Here is a 17,837-nt window from a genome sequence, read left to right as displayed (position 1 = left end):
ATTCACTTACTTTACATTAGAGAACTCTAATTGAATATATTGCCGGCCTGGTCTAATGTACCATACACAGTTGGCATTATTTGGGTAGGTGTTTGGATAGTTGGGGCTATAGAAAGTGCCACTGCTGCTGTACAGGTACCCACCACAGGGTGTAGCTGAAAATAAACAGAAAAAGATAAAAGCAACAGTATCTCAACCTTCTACCACAAATAGGGTAAAAAAAAGTAATACAGACAATGTGATTACACTTCAGTGATATTTCTGACTTTAGTCCTTATGTTTATACCTGAATAATTTGGTGTTTCTGATTCCATAGCCACAGTTGACTGACCTGATGGATTACAAGAAAAACATAACAAAAAGTCAGAGTGAATGAGTGATAACGAGGGCAACAAGCCCAAACAGAATTCCCACTCAAACGTTGCCGCTTACTGCCCAACACTATCTATGCAAAACTAATTATTTTTATCTAAAAGAAAAAAATACAGAAAGAAAATGTCAAAGGAAGTGAAGATTACCGAGTACTCCATGTGTGACGAGCACACTGCTGAGAAACAAGAGGGTCCACATGGTGAATCTGTTCACCTTCCAGTCTGCTTCAGGTGCTGGAGTCTGCAGCTTTTATCTTCTGTACCCACCTTGTTATAGTGCCTATAAAGTTCCTGACATTACCAAACATATATGTGAGTATATATAATATATTACTCAGCATGTGAAACACACACTTGGTTAACTATAATAAACTTTGATTGTCCACCTCAAGCTTCAGGATGTGTTTTAAGATATTTGTTTAGCTAAACATCTTGTGAATTTTTTTGGAAAGCTGCAACTGTGCTGATAAGGAAGTACTAAAGAAATGATAGAGGCAGAGAACTGACACGACTATTGCTGCATCAAGTCCACACGTCTCAACTAAAAACTGTGTACTAATACTGTATTTTTAAGCTAATATAGAAACTAGATTAGAATTTCAGTTTCTGTGTTCAACAGCTGTTTGTTGTGCCCAGAAAATATCCAAGTTAACCCTTCCAAAATATACAAATGCTTCATATATATATATATATCAGATATAAATATTTTTACTTAAACACTGAATTATCTCTTCATGATATCTGTATGTCAATATATTTTTTTTCTTTGTATATAATAGCAAAGCTATAGAGATACAATATTCTACGCTACTGCTGAAAGGAATAACGCTGCTTGTGAAAAGGCATGTTTCCAAAATATTTTGTTTCAAACTCTCCAAGCAGCCGTTAGCAAACTTAAATCAAATTACAATGAAAAGTGTAATAACAGTCAGATTGAACATTAATCTGTGGGCAAAAGGGTGCAAAAGTGAATGGATGTTTCTCTTTTCTCTGCTGACTCTTCCTTCCAGAATGGTTGTCATTATTACGGGAACAATGTTTGTAAAAGATAAAACCAGGACTGTAAACACTAGACATTATATAATTTCCTATTCCTTGTGAGAAAATCTGGTGTACTCCACCCTGTTGACTCAGGTGTGCTTTTAAAGGATTTTCCTCATCCAGACCATGGATGTCACCTTAATTAGTAAATATAATTTTTTATTGCTTGCTGGTGAACTAGTTAAATATTTGACAAGTGTTTGCTCTTTTCCCAGGGCCATTTACATTTCTTTCTTTGTGTTGCCAGAAAAGAAATTGAGAGAGATGGATGAGGGAGGGTGACACATGTCCGCCCACTTCAACATCATTGCTTTTTTTTTTTTTTTCGGTTCACCTGTCAGGAAGTTAAATATCCACTGACGCAGCACAGAGATAAGCTGGTACTATCTTGAATGTGTGGTCCCTCTCCCACACAGGTTTGTTGATGACAGCACATGGTGGACCTGCTCTGTGATCATGGAGAGTAGATCTACCTCAAGAAATGCAACCACAGGCGCCAGTAACATTAACTGATACTGCACCATCACTGCCCCATATTTATCAGTACGGTCATTTAGATATTGCTTCTGCAGAAGAATCCACTGAGCATGACCTCAGGTTGACGTTATACAGGTTTGCACATACCACTCACATGTCATTTTATTACAATACTGCTGTAATATTAAGGAACCCTATGTTCTACATTCTTTACTGAAAAGTTTGGCTTCTATTTATTTTTGTGACATAATTTGTTGTTTATATCATTCCCTCTATATTTCAATGGGCATAATTGTAAATATACAATAAATATTACATTTACAGTGATGATATGGAGAGATTTATGATAATAGTATCAAACCATCGTTGACTCTTTGTTCTTGTGAAATTGGACCAGTGCTGAGTTTGACTCTTCACTTGATCTTTGTTTGAGCCACATGGCAAGCAAAATGACAAAGAACACGCATAATTAACTCAGTTTATTACCCTCTCCTTAAACAAATAAACATCTTGATGATATTGTGACATTTCAGTGAGTCAGTTGTCCTTCTCTATCTTGCCTCACTGTTGTGGAAGGTGAACTCATATTTGACTCCCCAGTTTTTTTTCTCCCTGTCAGGCTGATTAATCTATAACGGTAACTCTTCAGTACAAAGCGGGCTGTGAGTCGTGACAGCAGAGCCCCTGACTCAATGCTACTTTGGTTAATCTGTAACCAGAAAACAAGCACCGCTGCTGACCACTTGGGTTTAAGTAAGGGAGCAGAGAAGTCAGGACCTCATTCTGAACTGCATTCAGCAGCTGCACACACTCAAGGTAAGAACAAATTTTCACTTTGTCTCAGATGAGGGTACATTTTTGAAAGTACATAACTAGAAGAACAAATCTATTAGAATCTTCAAAACTAGAAAATAAATTGTTAAGTTTAGTTTGAGGGTTGCGTAATTGTAAAAATGTACAATGCAGTTTGTTTTTCCCTTTACAATTTGTGAACCAGATCATATAAAAACCTGAAAAACCTGGACCTGAACAGAAATGATCAATAATCACGAGGCAGCCATCTATTATCCTCACAGAATCCTCATGTGTTTTGGTTATGTTTAAGAACATTTGTGCATGTGTTTTATTGATTAGGGACCAAGGCCATGTCCTGTGGTGCATGTCCAAATAGGGGAAAATCTATTGTTTGCTTACCTCCTCTGAGAGTTCATCAGTCCACATGTCTCCATGTTCAAGTCAAGGGATAAAGTCCTGTTTTTGCAAGAGAGATTACTCAATAAACTTACTCTCCTTCACAGATATGTAGATCAATCCATCAAAATATTATTTCAGGCCAATAAAATGGCCTGAAATTTTCTATTGAACATAATGCCTGCTCTCCTTCCCCAACCAGCTGGAGAGAAAACACTCAAAGATCAATCAATCAGTGACTGACATGGAGTTCTAAGGTGGATGCTCATCACAACCAATCCTGTCAGAGACCCAAAACCAGATGTAGCCATATTTGTGACAAAAGCTGTGCTTATAATCCTGTAACATTGATAGATAATGTCTAACTCCCCAAGATACAACAGGTTGTTTATAGGCTGACACACTAACTCAACTGAAAATAAGAATATGTGTGTGTCCTGCTCTCCTTCACCAGAGGAACTCATCTATTTAACAAACCAAAAGAAAAATGAGGAAACTACAGTCACCTCTTCTGGTCTTCCTGCTGTGTTGCTGCCTCTCGGGATGCCAAGCCAACCGAGTCTATGTTCACCCTTTCAATCTATTTGCTGGAGAGAATGTCAGCTGTGAGACCCTAGAAAGCCAGACTGTTAAGCCTCCTGAAACGATTCCTGTGGTACCCCTTGATATTGAAGTCTTGACACCAGACACCAGGGACGTGTCAAAACTGGATGCTCAGAAGCAGAATATCACAGTGAGGACAGCGGTCCTGGCAGAGCTGATGAACACTTTTGGCCTGAGGATGTATCAGGCTTTCAGCAGCAAGCAGAACAGCACCAACATCCTCCTCTCTCCAGTCAACACATATGGGTCGCTTGTCAACTTCTACCTAGGAGCCTCCAAGAAGACAGCAAGCGCTTTCCAGGTGCCTGTTTTTAATGTACTGTTATAAGAGCAGTCTATACAGTGTAGATAGTTTTTAAGAGGTTTTCTGTTGTTAAGCAGGAACCTGCTGATCCTGTCTTCTTAACTGTCCATCTGTTTTTCTTCCAGGCTCTCCTAGGCCTGAGTAGTGACACTGACAGAGAGGACTGTGTGTCCTTAGTGGATGGACACAAGGTTCTCAGCACTCTGCAGGGCATTAACTCTCTGGTGGATGATGGACATAAAGACAAAATCACTACCCAGATCTGGGCCTTTGCTCGCAAGGATGCTCACCTATCTGGGGACTTTATTAAAGGCACGCAGGACTTCTCAGACACATCCTTTATCCGAGGCGTGGACTTCTCCATACCTCAGGAGGCAGAGACGCTGGTGAACAGCTTTGTGGAGAAGACTTCAAATGGGAAGGTGAAGAACATCTTCAAAGATTTGAACCCGAGCAGCGATCTTCTGTTTATCTCCTCTTTCAGCTTCCAAGGTCTGTCTGTGTTGGTTTATATTACAGAATATTCTCATTTGATTATAGTTTAATGTGAAAACTAGCTTTGAATCTTAGCGGTGCAAAGTTTCTCAAAATGTTTATTTTTTTTTTTTTTACTGTGCATTGACCTGATATAACAAGCTAAAACCGTACAAATAAAAATGACTGGAGCCCCATTAACTACCACAGCACCCTTCAGTACCTGACTTTGTTCTTTGGCCATGTCTTTTAAGGCAACTGGATGACAGCTTTCCAACCAGAGAAGACCTCCCTGCAGGAGTTTCACGTGGATGAAACAACAACAGTATTGGCTCCATTTATGACCCGCACAGGTCACTACCACTACCTGAACGATAAGGTAAAAATAAGTGCAGAAGATTTGTGGGTTCATTTTTGTATTTGTGTTTATTGCAGTCGTAAAATAATGAGCTGCTAGAATGATAAGCGGGGGGGTTGAACTCATCTGTGTTATTCTCGTTTTGTGATTTTAAAGGTGAGGGGGTGCACTGTTGTGAAGCTGAATCTCAGCAAACGGTCCTACATGTTGCTGGTCCTCCCTCATGAAGGCGTCAACCTCCCTAACATAGAGACTAATCTGCTAACTAATGGGATGTCAGGCTGGCACCAACACCTTAAAGAGGGGTTAGTATTGTCCTTTTCAGCTTCTTCAACTTATGCTGTCCCTATCACATGTTGACAGACTGGAAGTCTGCAGAATCTTTTCTTTTTTTTTTTTTTAAACGCTGTGGCTTTGTACCAGCTTCAGGTTAACAAACTATAGTCCATGTGCACAAGTCAATCATATAATCAATGTAATGCAATTAGTCTATAAAGATTTTTAGAGGAAAAAAAGTCAGGCAAAATCCCATTTCATTTTTAAAACTTAATTGTAAAATAAATAAATCCGTTTTCTTTTCCAGTCTGGTGGAGCTTTCACTCCCTAAGTTCTCCACGTCGTCTGTGACTGACCTACGGGATCTGCTGACATACATGAACCCAGAGATCGAGGCTAAGCTGATGGGCTCCCAGGCTGACTTTGGCCAGCTCAGCAACATCAAACCCTTCACCATAAACAAGGTAAACCAGTGCTGCCATCATCTTGTCATTATATGTTTGTTTTTTTTTTAAAATCACTTTCTGTTTCTTTAATTAATAGTTCTCTCTCCTATCTCAGGCCATCAACAAGGTGCTGTTTGAGATGTCTGAGGAGGGAACAGAACTTCAGGACAAGAATCAGGAAGCAGGCACTCCTCTTACATTATCAATCAACAGGCCATTCTTCTTCTCAGTCATAGAAGGATATTATAACTCTATCCTCATGCTTGGCAAGATCACCAACCCCACAGTCTAAAGGTGGATAGTTTTTTGAATATACAAAAAACGTAGACATGAAGAATGTCCACTATGCCAGATGACGCACAAACTTGTTCAACAAAGATCTGACAACATTCGATAGTGTTATAGGTTTTTTTTTTCAGACTAAACCGATTTCCCAACAAGCCTAGGAGTCACTGGGGATCCTGTGTCAGTATTTATGAAAGCATGTTACTGTAGGGTAGCTTTTTCAGTCAGCTTCCTAAAATCTTAATTGGTTTATCTTTTCTGTAAAATGTATTTTGGCTGCGTTCTGTACAGTATATTTCACTACAATAGGTACAGTAACCATTTCTGTGTATTTCGAATGGCATACGTCTTGTATATTGTAACTGAGAGTCTATTTTTGTTTTGTGATTGCCGAAATAAAACCCTCATTTCCAAATATAGCTCAAATGTATGCATTTTCCGTCAATACCTCAGACAATTTAAATGTTTCAACTAAGTCTTTTATCAACTGTCAAAGTCTAAACAGGTCAAGCGGGAGAGGTGTGAAAAGTTGGGAGTTTAAAGGAAATTGTCATTGAAATAATTATAATAAAAATACATTTTCCATACTGTAAAAATATAAATCATGTCAGAAATGATTGTGTAGCCTTCTCTCACCAACAGTGCAGCCCTACCATTTGAACAAATAAGAAGCCTAATTTAAAATACAGAAATGTTCATTCACCCAGCAAAAAAGCATTCACAAGTCCTGAAAGAAAAAGTCATTTATAAAACACTTACTCTAAAATATATCTGAAATCCTTTAGTTTATTCCCAAGTTAATTATGCTAAACATATCATTTTATACAACTTTGATTTGAGCATATATGCATTATACGATTTATCTGCGATTAAGCAGCAGAAATTAGACAAATATCCTCTGACCGATATTCTCACATTACACATAAAATTTGAGCCTCTTGGTGTGCAACATTCTGGCCCAACCTATGATAAGCACAAGTTTGCACAGAGCAGTGTCTCTGACCATGCAGTGGTATATCAGACCACTGTACCATGCAGTCCCTTATATCCATAATAGCCAACACCAGAGCCAGTTACTTTTTCTCTGAAATGTTTGCGCACTGCAGCTCTGAAGATTGCATATTGAATTCAGCAGTGTCAGTGCTTTTCTTTCCACGTAGTCCGATGATCATAAGCTGTTACAAGACCACAATTTTTGCCTCGACCAAGACAAATGTTTGTTTCTTTTCCCATGTCTTCAGAAATTGTGAAGAAGAGTGCAGCGTGTTCAAGGGTTTTAAGTCACTGGGGAGTTTTCACTGGTTCTGTTCAGCAAGCTCTCGGGCCTCTTTCACAAGCTCCACCAGAGTGGAAAACATGGAGATGTCATTCGGCTGAAGACCCATTTTTTGGATCTGAAACGTACAACAGAAAAGAATGACCTCACAGAAGTTTGGATCACAATTTTCAGTTTGCACTCTAACTTAGACTAGACTTTGCGCTATTTGTTAGTGATGAACCTCGTTTGACATGCGTCTCCACGCATGTCTGCTTGTGAACTCAAATGGCACGAACCTGTTCGCCCAAGTATTCCACATCCAGTGCCAGCTGAAGACGAATCTTGCCGTCATCTGTAAGTCCACCATTTGCCCCAGCTGAGGTAGTCGTGGTTGCACCCTTTCTGGCTTGTTTCAAACGCTTCAGACTCTCCTCCATCTTTCTCACGGAGCTCAGCACCTCTGAGATGGTCTCGTAGTACCTGAGCACAAGGTGGAACAGGTAGGTATATCAAATGGAACAACTCACTCTAGGCAAAGATACCCTTTTAAAGTCTTCATTACTAGGACTGTATTTGGGTCTATTTATATCTATCAGTGCGTATATTAAACTTACTTCTGTGTGCATTCAGAGAGTGCAACTCGCAGCCACTCCTGTGCTGTATGGGGGGTGACCAGCCCCGTGGAGTCAGTCAGCAGCTGATGTAATGGTCGTAACGCGTTGTCCATGTATGCTGATGCACGCACCGGCAGATCCTTCACAGTGAGGAAGTTTGAAAAGTTTAATTCATTTCTGCCCAAAAAGATGGAGTATGGGTTTCTTCTCATTACTTTCCTCTTGTTGAGGATGAGAGGCAGTTTAAAACATGGCCAAAGAGATTTAAAAAAAATAAAAAAGTCAACGCTGTCCAAGCATTTTTGGAGAAGATGGAATATTTGTGAAATCTAATCAGTATCCCCCCAAAAACACAAACACTAGCTCGAACTTTCAGTTGTGAAAACACCCTCAGCATCAGCAACTACTCGTTACTTATCAAAGTGTGAGCGTGCCATCACTGTTCACTCTGCAAAAAGAAATAACAGCAGCAGGGAACTTGCCAACAATGCTACCGAAAATGCTGATCGTAACAAAACACAGTGTTGTAAATGCAGACAAACACAGCTGAGCAGCACTGCAAAGGGGAGGCGATATCACTGGTCATTATGAGGCAAATAGACTGAAAGAGACTGAGCAGTTCAAGCGCATGTTTGACAGAAAACTCTCAGATCCACTCAAAACAATTCAATTACGGGAATGTTCTTTTTCTTTTTTCTTTTCTTCTTTAGTCAAACAGATTCAACGTTTATTCTGAAACATTTATCAGCCCATTAATAGTCTAAATGTTGCCAAAAATAATAAAACACTCATTACTGATGAGTCACATTTGTACAAATGCATTCATACTTTTACTTTATGTAACATCAGTGCATCAAAATCTGACCGGCTGGTGAACTTCCGAGGTGAAAGCCTCACCTTTAATATAAGCATTTCCTACAGAAATAACGATTCAAACACGTCACATCATTTTCTCCAAATCAGTCAAGCAGTGCTCCCCATGGATGCTCCAAGAAACATGACGGAATATAACATGATGAAATGCAGCAGAAACACATCCACTCACTTTATTAGTCCTGCGGTAGAGCCGCGGAACCTCTGAGGCACTTTTCAGGAAGCGGCAGCAGCGTTCAGTCAGATGCTGCGTCATCCTGGTTTTCAGGGATGGAATGCTGCTTGACAGACCAGCCTTAGATTCTGAAAGAGCATCTGACATAGAAGAGAGTGACTGTACATACACAAATACACACAGTCTGAGCGCCCTACAGTTAAAGTCTGGGAGTGAGAACAAAAAACAACGAAAGGAATACAACATTTTCAGATAGCATTCTAGCACAATATCATAAGGAAGTTTAAACTAATGTCACTGAATGTGTTTGCATTTATGGCTGCATGAAAAAACAGCTGTGCCATTTGGAGAAAAAGTGAAATTGTAATTATTAGGTCAGTATTGCGATATCTAGTGGTGCAACGGATCATCATTGATCCGTGATCCGTTTGGATCAATATCTTCGGTTCGGCACGCACGCGATCCGCGGATTGATTTATGAAAAAAAGTTGTGCGCATGTTCAGTCCAGTCACAGCGTGGTCATGGCGAGCGGAGGAACGGAGGAGCTTGAACGCCCCGCGTCATTTAAATCCCTGTACGGGGAAAAGAGGTTAGTGGGTAAAACCGTGACGGTGTGTAGGCACTGTGGCACAACAAAGTCAAATGACAGTGGAAACACATCAAGCATGGCCACGTATCTGAAGCAACATCCCCCTGACAGGAGAGAAAATGAAGGCTGCTCAACAACCGCGTATCACCGCGGCAATTATGCAGCCCCTTGTTGCACAATCCGACCGGGTTAAAGCCATCACAAACGCTATGGGTGTGTTTATAGGTGCAGACATGAGGCCAAATCCACGAAACGATCCAAAACGTGAGTTTTTTGATCCATTGCACCCCTAGCGATATCATAAATAATTGGTATGTGCAGCTCTACCCGATAATGCACCCAGAAACAGCCAGCAGACACTTAACAGGCTGCTAAATCACAAAAAAAAAACTACTACTACTACTGACAAATATATGCTGGACAAGATCAAGAAAACACTTCAAGTGAAGTAGAAAACTAAACTAGCTACTGTACGGATAGTATTCACAGCTTACCTTCCACAACAGCAAAGTTTTTGAATCCCGTGGCTTCTAACCGCTGTTTGACCATCTCTGACAAGTCTGGGACCTAAGAGAAAGGCAACTGTCAGTGAGGAAAGAAGAACGGTAAACTGAATTCAGACAAGAGCACTGATGTGAAGTCAGTGCCCACTCGTGGCCAAGATTAACTCTGTAAGCTTGAACTGAACTGAATAATGGCTTATCAATCCACAAAAGGAATCCATTGTTGCTGTATATATCTCTGAAGATAGACATCTCAGTTTGGGCAAGTGCACCTGCTGCTGCAGTTTCTGGATGTCTGCTGCAATGTACACCAGCTGTTTGGTGGACAGAGACGTGGGGCTTCCACTCTCACTGCCGCCTTCGTCCAGTGACGTTCGGCTGGATGTGGACGAGGCCGAGCTCGGCAGAGGCCTGATCGGCTCCTTTAGCACCTCGGAGGATGGAGTCTTTGTCAAAACCTGAGTGAAACAAGAACATGCAACTGACAACTAATTGGGCAAACAGGATCAGAGCGACAAGACTTAAGGTAGGTTGGAGAAGAAAGCTGGTCCAATCTAGCAACGACCTTATAAATATCTACATTAGTTTCTAGTGATAAGGTTTACCTCATCAAGAAACTTGGCATATCGTGAGTACAGCTGCAGTGTCAGCTTCCAGAAGCGATGGGCCAGAGGCGGCAGATACACCTTGTCTGACCAGCACCTGACTAAACAGGTCCACAACACCTCAGATGCCTGCAGGTGGTATGCACCGCCAGCTGTAAATGAACGTATACACAAACATATTGTGGGTAAAACATTCGGTAAACACTGATATTTAGAAATTAAGAAATTAAGTCCCACCTGGGGCTGGTTCTAATCCATCACTGATGGCGTTTTCCAGGCGCCCAGCTATTTCCTTGTAGCTAAAAACAAGGTGAAGCATGCCGAGAGAGAACAGAACAAATTGTTATCAGCGTGGTTCTTACATCAGCTCTGATAGAAACATGCTTAACAACATTTGCACTGGAAATTTTTTGACAGTCCAGAAAAGCTGAACTCTGGAGTTAAGGATTGTGAAATGGGGACGCAAAGCTTAAATCTTTGCTTTGACGTGCAATGATGAATCTGCATGTTGTGTACTTTACTGTGTGTGACTGAGGGGGAGAAAGGAGGTTGACAAACAGCAGAACCATTTCTGTACTTTTTTTTTGGTCATTGGTCATTCTGTCGAGCTCTATCAAGTGTTATGTTTATGAGCTGTGTTTAGTATTACGCTGACACACATTCACATTTTCATTTTGCTGTGAGTCATCATTCTGTTTGAAACTCCACAGCTACAGGCAACTTTCCAGATTCCTGTAAAATTGGGCTTTGTTCAAGTCGTGACTGTCTGCCAACTTGTCTTTATCTACTGAAAATGCTGACAGGCTGCCATTTTAATCTAAGCTCGCCTCTTGAGCCCTTAAAGCTAAACCTGTCAATTCTACAAAAATGCACACTGTGCAGAAATTCCACTTATACTGATATCTGATCATATTCACAAAACACTGACCAAAACATTTCTAGGTAACACTAGAACTCTAAAGAAAAGCTCCTATCAAACATTTATAGACATTCCCTAAAATAAGAGATTTTACTATATTTTTCACCTTATTAGTAATGAGCAGATATACATAGCTTTAAGTCTCAATATGAACATGACACCTAAGGTATATATATATATGTATAAAGTGTAAAGAGTATTCAGTTGATAACCACCGTAGCTGAAAGTAGACGGGCAGGTTCCATTTGTTGTGGAAGCTGTTATACGTGGTGTGAACTCTCAGCCTCTTCACGCTGGCCTGCGAGCTGCACTGTCGTTCAAACCGCCGAACAAACTCCATACTGATGCTGTAACGCTAGAGGACAACAGAAAACACACACCTCAGTCAATCTACGCAATCACTCACCGACTTATCCAGTCATACGCAAGGTGTCAAATGTTTGCAAAGTGAATCTTTACACACACAAGCACCAACTTTGCAGCTGTACCTCGTAGAATATGTCAGGGTTTCCAGGATTGAAGATGTAGGCCAACCGTTCCTCTATTCCTTTGATCATCTCCGGCCACACAGAATTCACCAGGAAATCATAACCTGGCACCGTGTCCGCTTTGTCGCTGAGAAGGAAAGGAAACAATGCAATGTTTAAACACTTCCCCCCACTGATTCAAAACAAAAAACGTTATTAATGACGCTTTGCAGTTATAATGAAATATTAGTTTTATTCATTCAAAACCCAAAAAAGAAAACAAAAATAATCTTTGATGGATATGAATTCATGTGCATTCACACAAACATCAATACCTGGATATGGCTCCTCCGGTCACCTCTCTGAGCAGTCTGCAGTGATGAGGAACAAACTCCAACAGTCTGGAGTACATCAGTTGGAGACCACTTGGACTGGACTTCACCACTTCCTCAACTATCACCTAAAATGAGAAGAAAGAAAGAGATTCGATATCACACTGAAAAATTATTTTGGAAAATGACTATTTGCATATTACAAACGCTTGCCATAATGATATATGAAACAACACAGCTCGTATTAACATTGGGATTATATTCTTTTTTAATCGTTTCTTTTTTCTATGCAAATTTAAACCTATTACCTTTTCAAATTTCCGTATCAAAATATTTTACTCCAATAAAGCTGAGGTCCCTTCAAATCTTAAGAGATGTTTGGCATGTTTACCTGGTCCATGTATGGTTTGACTAGCACCTGTCCCACCAGAGCTTCAGCATCTCGAGTCTTGTCTATGGTGGCGTATGTCCTCAGACAGTGACGGACCATGTCCACGTTGGACGTCTGCAGACCCTCAATCAACAGGCCCTCGAGAGACTGCTGCAGCATCGAGGTGATCCCTGCAATACGCTGCCAAAGCACATCAAACGTGGTGTAGCACTTTCTTTATAGCGTAGATGGAGGCACTGATGTTATCTTTATTAGCATCCAGCATTCACTGAAAAGACTGCAAAAAGACTGGTAATCTTTGACAGGTAATTATAATGGAGTGACAAAAAAAGTATCCAGTGATTTGACTGACTGAGTAAGTGGCTCTTGATTTATTAGCTGTCTCTCTGACTGACCACTTTAAACTTACAGGTCTGACTTTGTCCAGTAGGGGCATGCCTTTGCTTTGTACCGCGTGGAACTGCAGCTGGTTGAATTCTGTAGCGATCCTCTCCAGGATCTGCCCTGCTAACAAGGGACTGTACATACATAGAGAGATAGTCAGTCACTCAGCCATATGGAAAGATACTGACATGATAAGCTTATAAATGGCATGTTTTTCTAATTAGTCAAATAATGATTATGGATCATTATTGGAAACATAACCTACTAACTGATACAGGAAGTTTCTGAGTTTCCCACCTGCTGATTTCCAGAGAGCTAGAATCCTTGGAGTTCTGTGAGTGGAGGATCTTCTCAATTTTCTCCACAGAACGTACCACCTGAATCAGCCTCAACACACACACCTGATGGATGATTATAATAAAAGGAAAATTATCTATAGAGGTCATCTATCAAACAAGAGCAGCTGCAGGGTATTGTCTGCATTCTAAGATAGGAAAGTAGCATAAAAATTTAAAAACTGGTTCATAATCTGTTTTGCCTCAAATATAACTTGTTGTAATTAAATTGCATAATTTGGCATAAACATGACATATTACACTGTACAAAAACAGAGCACTGTAAAGATAACTAATGACGACAACAGAATGTAGTGTGTTGAACAGGACTCAAACCTTTTTGTTCTGCAAGACTTCCTGTTTGAAGAGCTGGTTGTCGATAGCCTGTATCACTTCACTGACACAGGACCTCAGACTCTGCAACAAACAGAAATGTGCATAAACAATCCCCAAGCAGGATTTAACAAAAACTCACAGTGCATTTATCAGGGGGGTACATACCATGACCTCCTCTCGTAACTGTCCTAATGGCACAGAAAGCTGATTGAGGGCTTTGTCCATCCCCACCTGAGACAAAGAAGTAGAGATCAGAGCAGAAGCAGTCTACAGTCACTCAGATTTACTGTCACAGACAAAAACTGTACGAGAGTATTTTAAAAAATTACAGTGACATTAAACATAGGATAAATGTTCATTTCAAATAATAAACGACATTTATTTCAAATAAAAGAAAACTAAAACACACTAAATCTTAATCTCCGACAGTATTTAAGGAAACGTTAACAACCCAATGAAACACTTTTATCAGCAGTTTAGACAGTATATATAGATTGATTAGTATTAATTACTTGCTCTGTTATAGGACTCTGTCAGGGAATTTCATCCCTTCTTATTCAAGGGATCTGTTCACTCAAATTAATATTCAAATGTCCTCCTGCTCTATCTGTAAAACTAGTTACTCCCACATCTACCTGACCCACTTTCCCCCAATCTCATTCCATCTGAGAGGTTTTTTTTTTTACTCAGTAATAATTACTGACCAGGTTGGTGGAGAGGTTAACGAAGTCTGCATAGTCCTTGTTGATGAGCTCCACCATGGCCGTTTTCAACAGCTTATAGTACAGTTCCAGGTCCTCTCTCATCTCCTCCAGCTGGACCTGCTTTCGACACTCAGCCACAAACTGATCAACGTCAAAGTCATCCTGCAGACAAAGAGGCAAAAGGAAGAGAGAGCACTGGGTCTGTTAACAGCCATGTGTGGGAAATAATTTGAATAAGAGATACTAGAGGTGAAGATAGTTTCTCATTTCTGAAGCTCTTTTGCTGAAATTGATTGTGGCGAGTGCAGAACACTGTTTGCGTTTTAAACAATAACTGTGTGGATTTAACATGTACTTTCACTGACTGTCAAGAGGTTACAAGAAACAGAAATGTAAGCATCAAAGAATACCAACTACCGGTAGAAATAATGCTAACAATTTTAATAACAGAAACTATCGTTAGCTCTTCAGAATAAGAAACGCTGACAGATTCTCACCTTCATGAAAACATCCTTGTCAAAACAAAGAGAATCTGGTCCCTTTGGCAGATTCATTTTTAGTTATTAAAGACAGCTAGATATAATATTTATAAATAAATGTGACAAGTCTTGAGCTAGCTGCTACAGCCAAGCTTCCGCAAACATGGCAATAGTACCAACGAAGAAGAAGAGGATATACTCCAAATGATCCGACTGCGCTCTCTATAGGCTTCTGGTGTTATAACATATTGTGTGACCACGCATACACCATTGAGACAATGGGGAGGGACGTTGTGTGTCTGTTTGCTGAGGTTCTAGACAATGTTTTTGTGATATATTATTTGTCACTTTATAAGGAGCTATAAGAAAACCTCTTTCCGTCTATTTAGTCTCAATAAAAACCTGACATTAGATATGGAATGCAAATTTTTGCAACATAGATTTTTGCTGTGTTGCACTTACCAAAACAAGTGTTTCCTTCCATAGGATCATATTTATGTCCTTGACCCTTATCAAATAAAGAATAAGTTATTTGAGGCAACTAAAAGGTTGATTTCAGAGGAACTCGAGTTAAAGCTGAACTGAACTGCTAGGTTTGCTTTATTTACAGGTTATTAATGAATGCGGTAGGTCTGATTTCACGCCGGGGAAGCCAGTAAATGAAAAATTAGATAGATAATCTTTGATTATTTGAGTTTTCTTGTGATTTCTAATACCAACAAATGCATTCTGCAAATGCAGATGCATTGTAAGATGCATTGTTGGATTAACAAAGCTGAATTGACATCATTGCAGTTTTTAAAAAAAATCAGTTTGAGCTAAACCCCATGCTTCCACCAAGGCCAGATAGAAACAAACTAACAAACAATAACTTCTAACTTGGACCCAGCCATCTGTGGTCCAATTTTAATACAGATTTGGTCATGGCTTTCTTTTTTTTTTGTTTCTTTTAGAAAACCTGTAAACCGACACATTACACCAACCAAATATCCTCCTTGGCAGAAGTAATGAGAAAAAAAAAGCCATTTCAGCCTTGGGGTGGCTGCACAACACAAATGGTCATGTGATCTGTGCAATAACATGAAAAATAAGGAGCATTTACATAGTCTGTTTAGTCTGTTAAGCTGATCACCAAAGTATCTGTTAACTTTCCAGCATGTTGGCGATGTGATAAACTGCATTGGTCACTTTTGCTGTGTATTTATTCTATAAACTGTGTGTATACCACAAAATGAAATATTACATAGCAACTGTGTTGTTTATGTGACACCATCCATAATGAAATGGAGCAATTGGATGATAATATTGTTTGTTAAGGTATTTGTCCATAATTAGCTTTAACATTAAACACACAACCACACCTTAATGTTGATGATTCAAGAACAGAGAGATGTAGGAAAAAGCAAGGTCAACATAACCAATAGAACCTAAACATCTGCTCAGAAATAATGAGTACTACTTTAATTTTTTTTTTGTTAAGCCAGGCTTTCTTCTATAGGATCACATTAAAAAAAGGGGGTGTTTTATGAAACATTGAACATTTTTTTATACTGATTACGTGATGCCTTGTTCAATAAGCGGAGAATCAAGTTTGTGTAATAATTCCAGTGTGAGGGTTGAAATGCAAACATCTGATCATTTAACTCTAACCACAATGTACTGACTGAAATGTTAACATTTTGTGTTTGCTTTCAATATCAGGCATCAGCTTTGATTTAATACTTCAGCAAGACCAAATTATCATGCAGTCACAACTTTCTGTCCATACAGACTGTTCAAGCAAAGGCAATTTTAGATCTGTTTAATTCAATTTGGGCATCATGTTGCAGTTAGCCTTTTGATGACACAGTGCCACAGTACAACTAAGAAGGATAAAGAATGCACAGAACTTTAAGTGAACCAACAACCTAATTTACCAGCATTTTTCTGATATATAATGGTCTGTTGTGGGGTTACTCAAGGGAACACGGGCAATTAGATTGCCCAGGATGAGACTGCTACCTTGTCTGCTTTGGAGTTGTCATCTGAAGTGCTGGCAAATGACTCAGAGACTGTCTCCTCTCCATTTGAGGAGTTTTTAGTGTGATATTGGATCACATTTTCCTGCTGACTCATTTTGGGAGTCTGATGGAAAATGGTGCACATAGGAGGGTTTGGTGTCCGACAAGAGATTTGTGCAGCTAACACATATTAGTGCAACACAAACTTAATGTTTGATGCATAATTTTCTGAAAGTTACCACCTGTTTGTCCTTGAAAGTCAATTGAGGCCTTATGAAATCACACACAGACACTGTTCTATACAGTCATACATCTTATGAACTACAAACATTTTCTCGGCAGCTGGTGTGTGCAGTTTACCCCTGCACAGGGTTTTGTCTGGCTTAGGTTTAGAGATACAGTTAAGTCATTGAGAACATTTTACTGAAACCCAGGATGATGTTGACAGTCATCATTCAGTTGTGTTGAAAAATCTGAACATCATTAACCTCATTAATGCAGCAGATACAGCGCCATTGACCAGGCACCAGCAGGTGATATGAACAACTGCCACAGCAATTATTTTCACTTGTTTTCCCCCTTACTCCCTAACATCTCCTGAAAGTAGGCTACTTGTGCATTTGTGTGAGTCTTAAGAGCCTTAGACATGTTTTCTGCATTGGGTCTTCTCTTATTTTCTGTCATGGATACCTGCTGAGAAGAAAACAACAAGCTAATGATAGCAATAATGTCTCTTGTACATGGAGAGCAAAAGAGAGCAGAATGAGTAAAGAGGCATCTTGGGCGGTCCTATTAGGCTGCTGTATCTGTATGTTTCAGGGTTAACTGAGCCATCCCTAACTATAAGCTTTGATAAAAAAGACAGTTTTTAGCCTCATCTTAATGGTAGAGTGGGTGTCTGCTTCCTGAACAAATACTAGCTGCTGGATCCACAAGAAACAGTTCTGATAACTGAAGGCTGTGCCTCTCATTCAAATTTTAGAAACTCTAGACCACAAGTGGGCCTGTGGTTTGAGAGTGAAGTGCTCTGTTGGGAAAATATTGAA

The 17,837-nt window shown here is 39.8% G+C and overlaps 2 protein-coding genes and 1 long non-coding RNA gene across 3 annotated transcripts; 1 reads left to right on the top strand and 2 right to left on the bottom strand.

Annotated features, from left to right (window-relative positions):
* Positions 1-16: 16 nt before the first annotated feature.
* LOC140312561 (uncharacterized) lies at positions 17-657 on the bottom strand. The gene is made up of 3 exons (XR_011916984.1): positions 519-657; positions 287-331; positions 17-155 (listed from the first exon to the last, which is right to left on the bottom strand). It is a non-coding gene; the product is annotated as an uncharacterized lncRNA (long non-coding RNA).
* Positions 658-2,602: 1,945 nt separating this feature from the next.
* On the top strand, positions 2,603-6,245 carry agt (angiotensinogen). Its single transcript, XM_072390822.1, has 7 exons — positions 2,603-2,705; positions 3,535-3,984; positions 4,113-4,479; positions 4,716-4,840; positions 4,976-5,124; positions 5,403-5,559; positions 5,657-6,245. The coding sequence occupies exons 2-7, from the start codon at positions 3,568-3,570 to the stop codon at positions 5,831-5,833; spliced, it is 1,392 nt and encodes a 463-aa protein (XP_072246923.1). The 5' UTR covers positions 2,603-2,705; positions 3,535-3,567; the 3' UTR covers positions 5,834-6,245.
* A 345-nt stretch (positions 6,246-6,590) lies between these two features.
* On the bottom strand, positions 6,591-14,960 carry cog2 (component of oligomeric golgi complex 2). Its single transcript, XM_072390821.1, has 18 exons — positions 14,810-14,960; positions 14,313-14,474; positions 13,774-13,839; positions 13,609-13,689; positions 13,235-13,338; positions 12,963-13,071; positions 12,554-12,733; positions 12,166-12,290; positions 11,852-11,978; positions 11,579-11,718; positions 10,682-10,743; positions 10,445-10,596; positions 10,112-10,297; positions 9,831-9,903; positions 8,744-8,886; positions 7,699-7,838; positions 7,381-7,564; positions 6,591-7,220 (listed from the first exon to the last, which is right to left on the bottom strand). The coding sequence occupies exons 1-18, from the start codon at positions 14,864-14,866 to the stop codon at positions 7,122-7,124; spliced, it is 2,190 nt and encodes a 729-aa protein (XP_072246922.1). The 5' UTR covers positions 14,867-14,960; the 3' UTR covers positions 6,591-7,121.
* Between the last annotated feature and the right edge of the window lie 2,877 nt (positions 14,961-17,837).

Source organism: Leuresthes tenuis, unplaced genomic scaffold, assembly GCF_036924035.1.
Source record: "Leuresthes tenuis unplaced genomic scaffold, fLeuTen1.0.hap1 SCAF_8, whole genome shotgun sequence".
In the NCBI taxonomy this organism is placed as follows: domain Eukaryota; kingdom Metazoa; phylum Chordata; class Actinopteri; order Atheriniformes; family Atherinopsidae; genus Leuresthes; species Leuresthes tenuis.
This window is presented reverse-complemented; position numbering and strand designations above follow the sequence as displayed.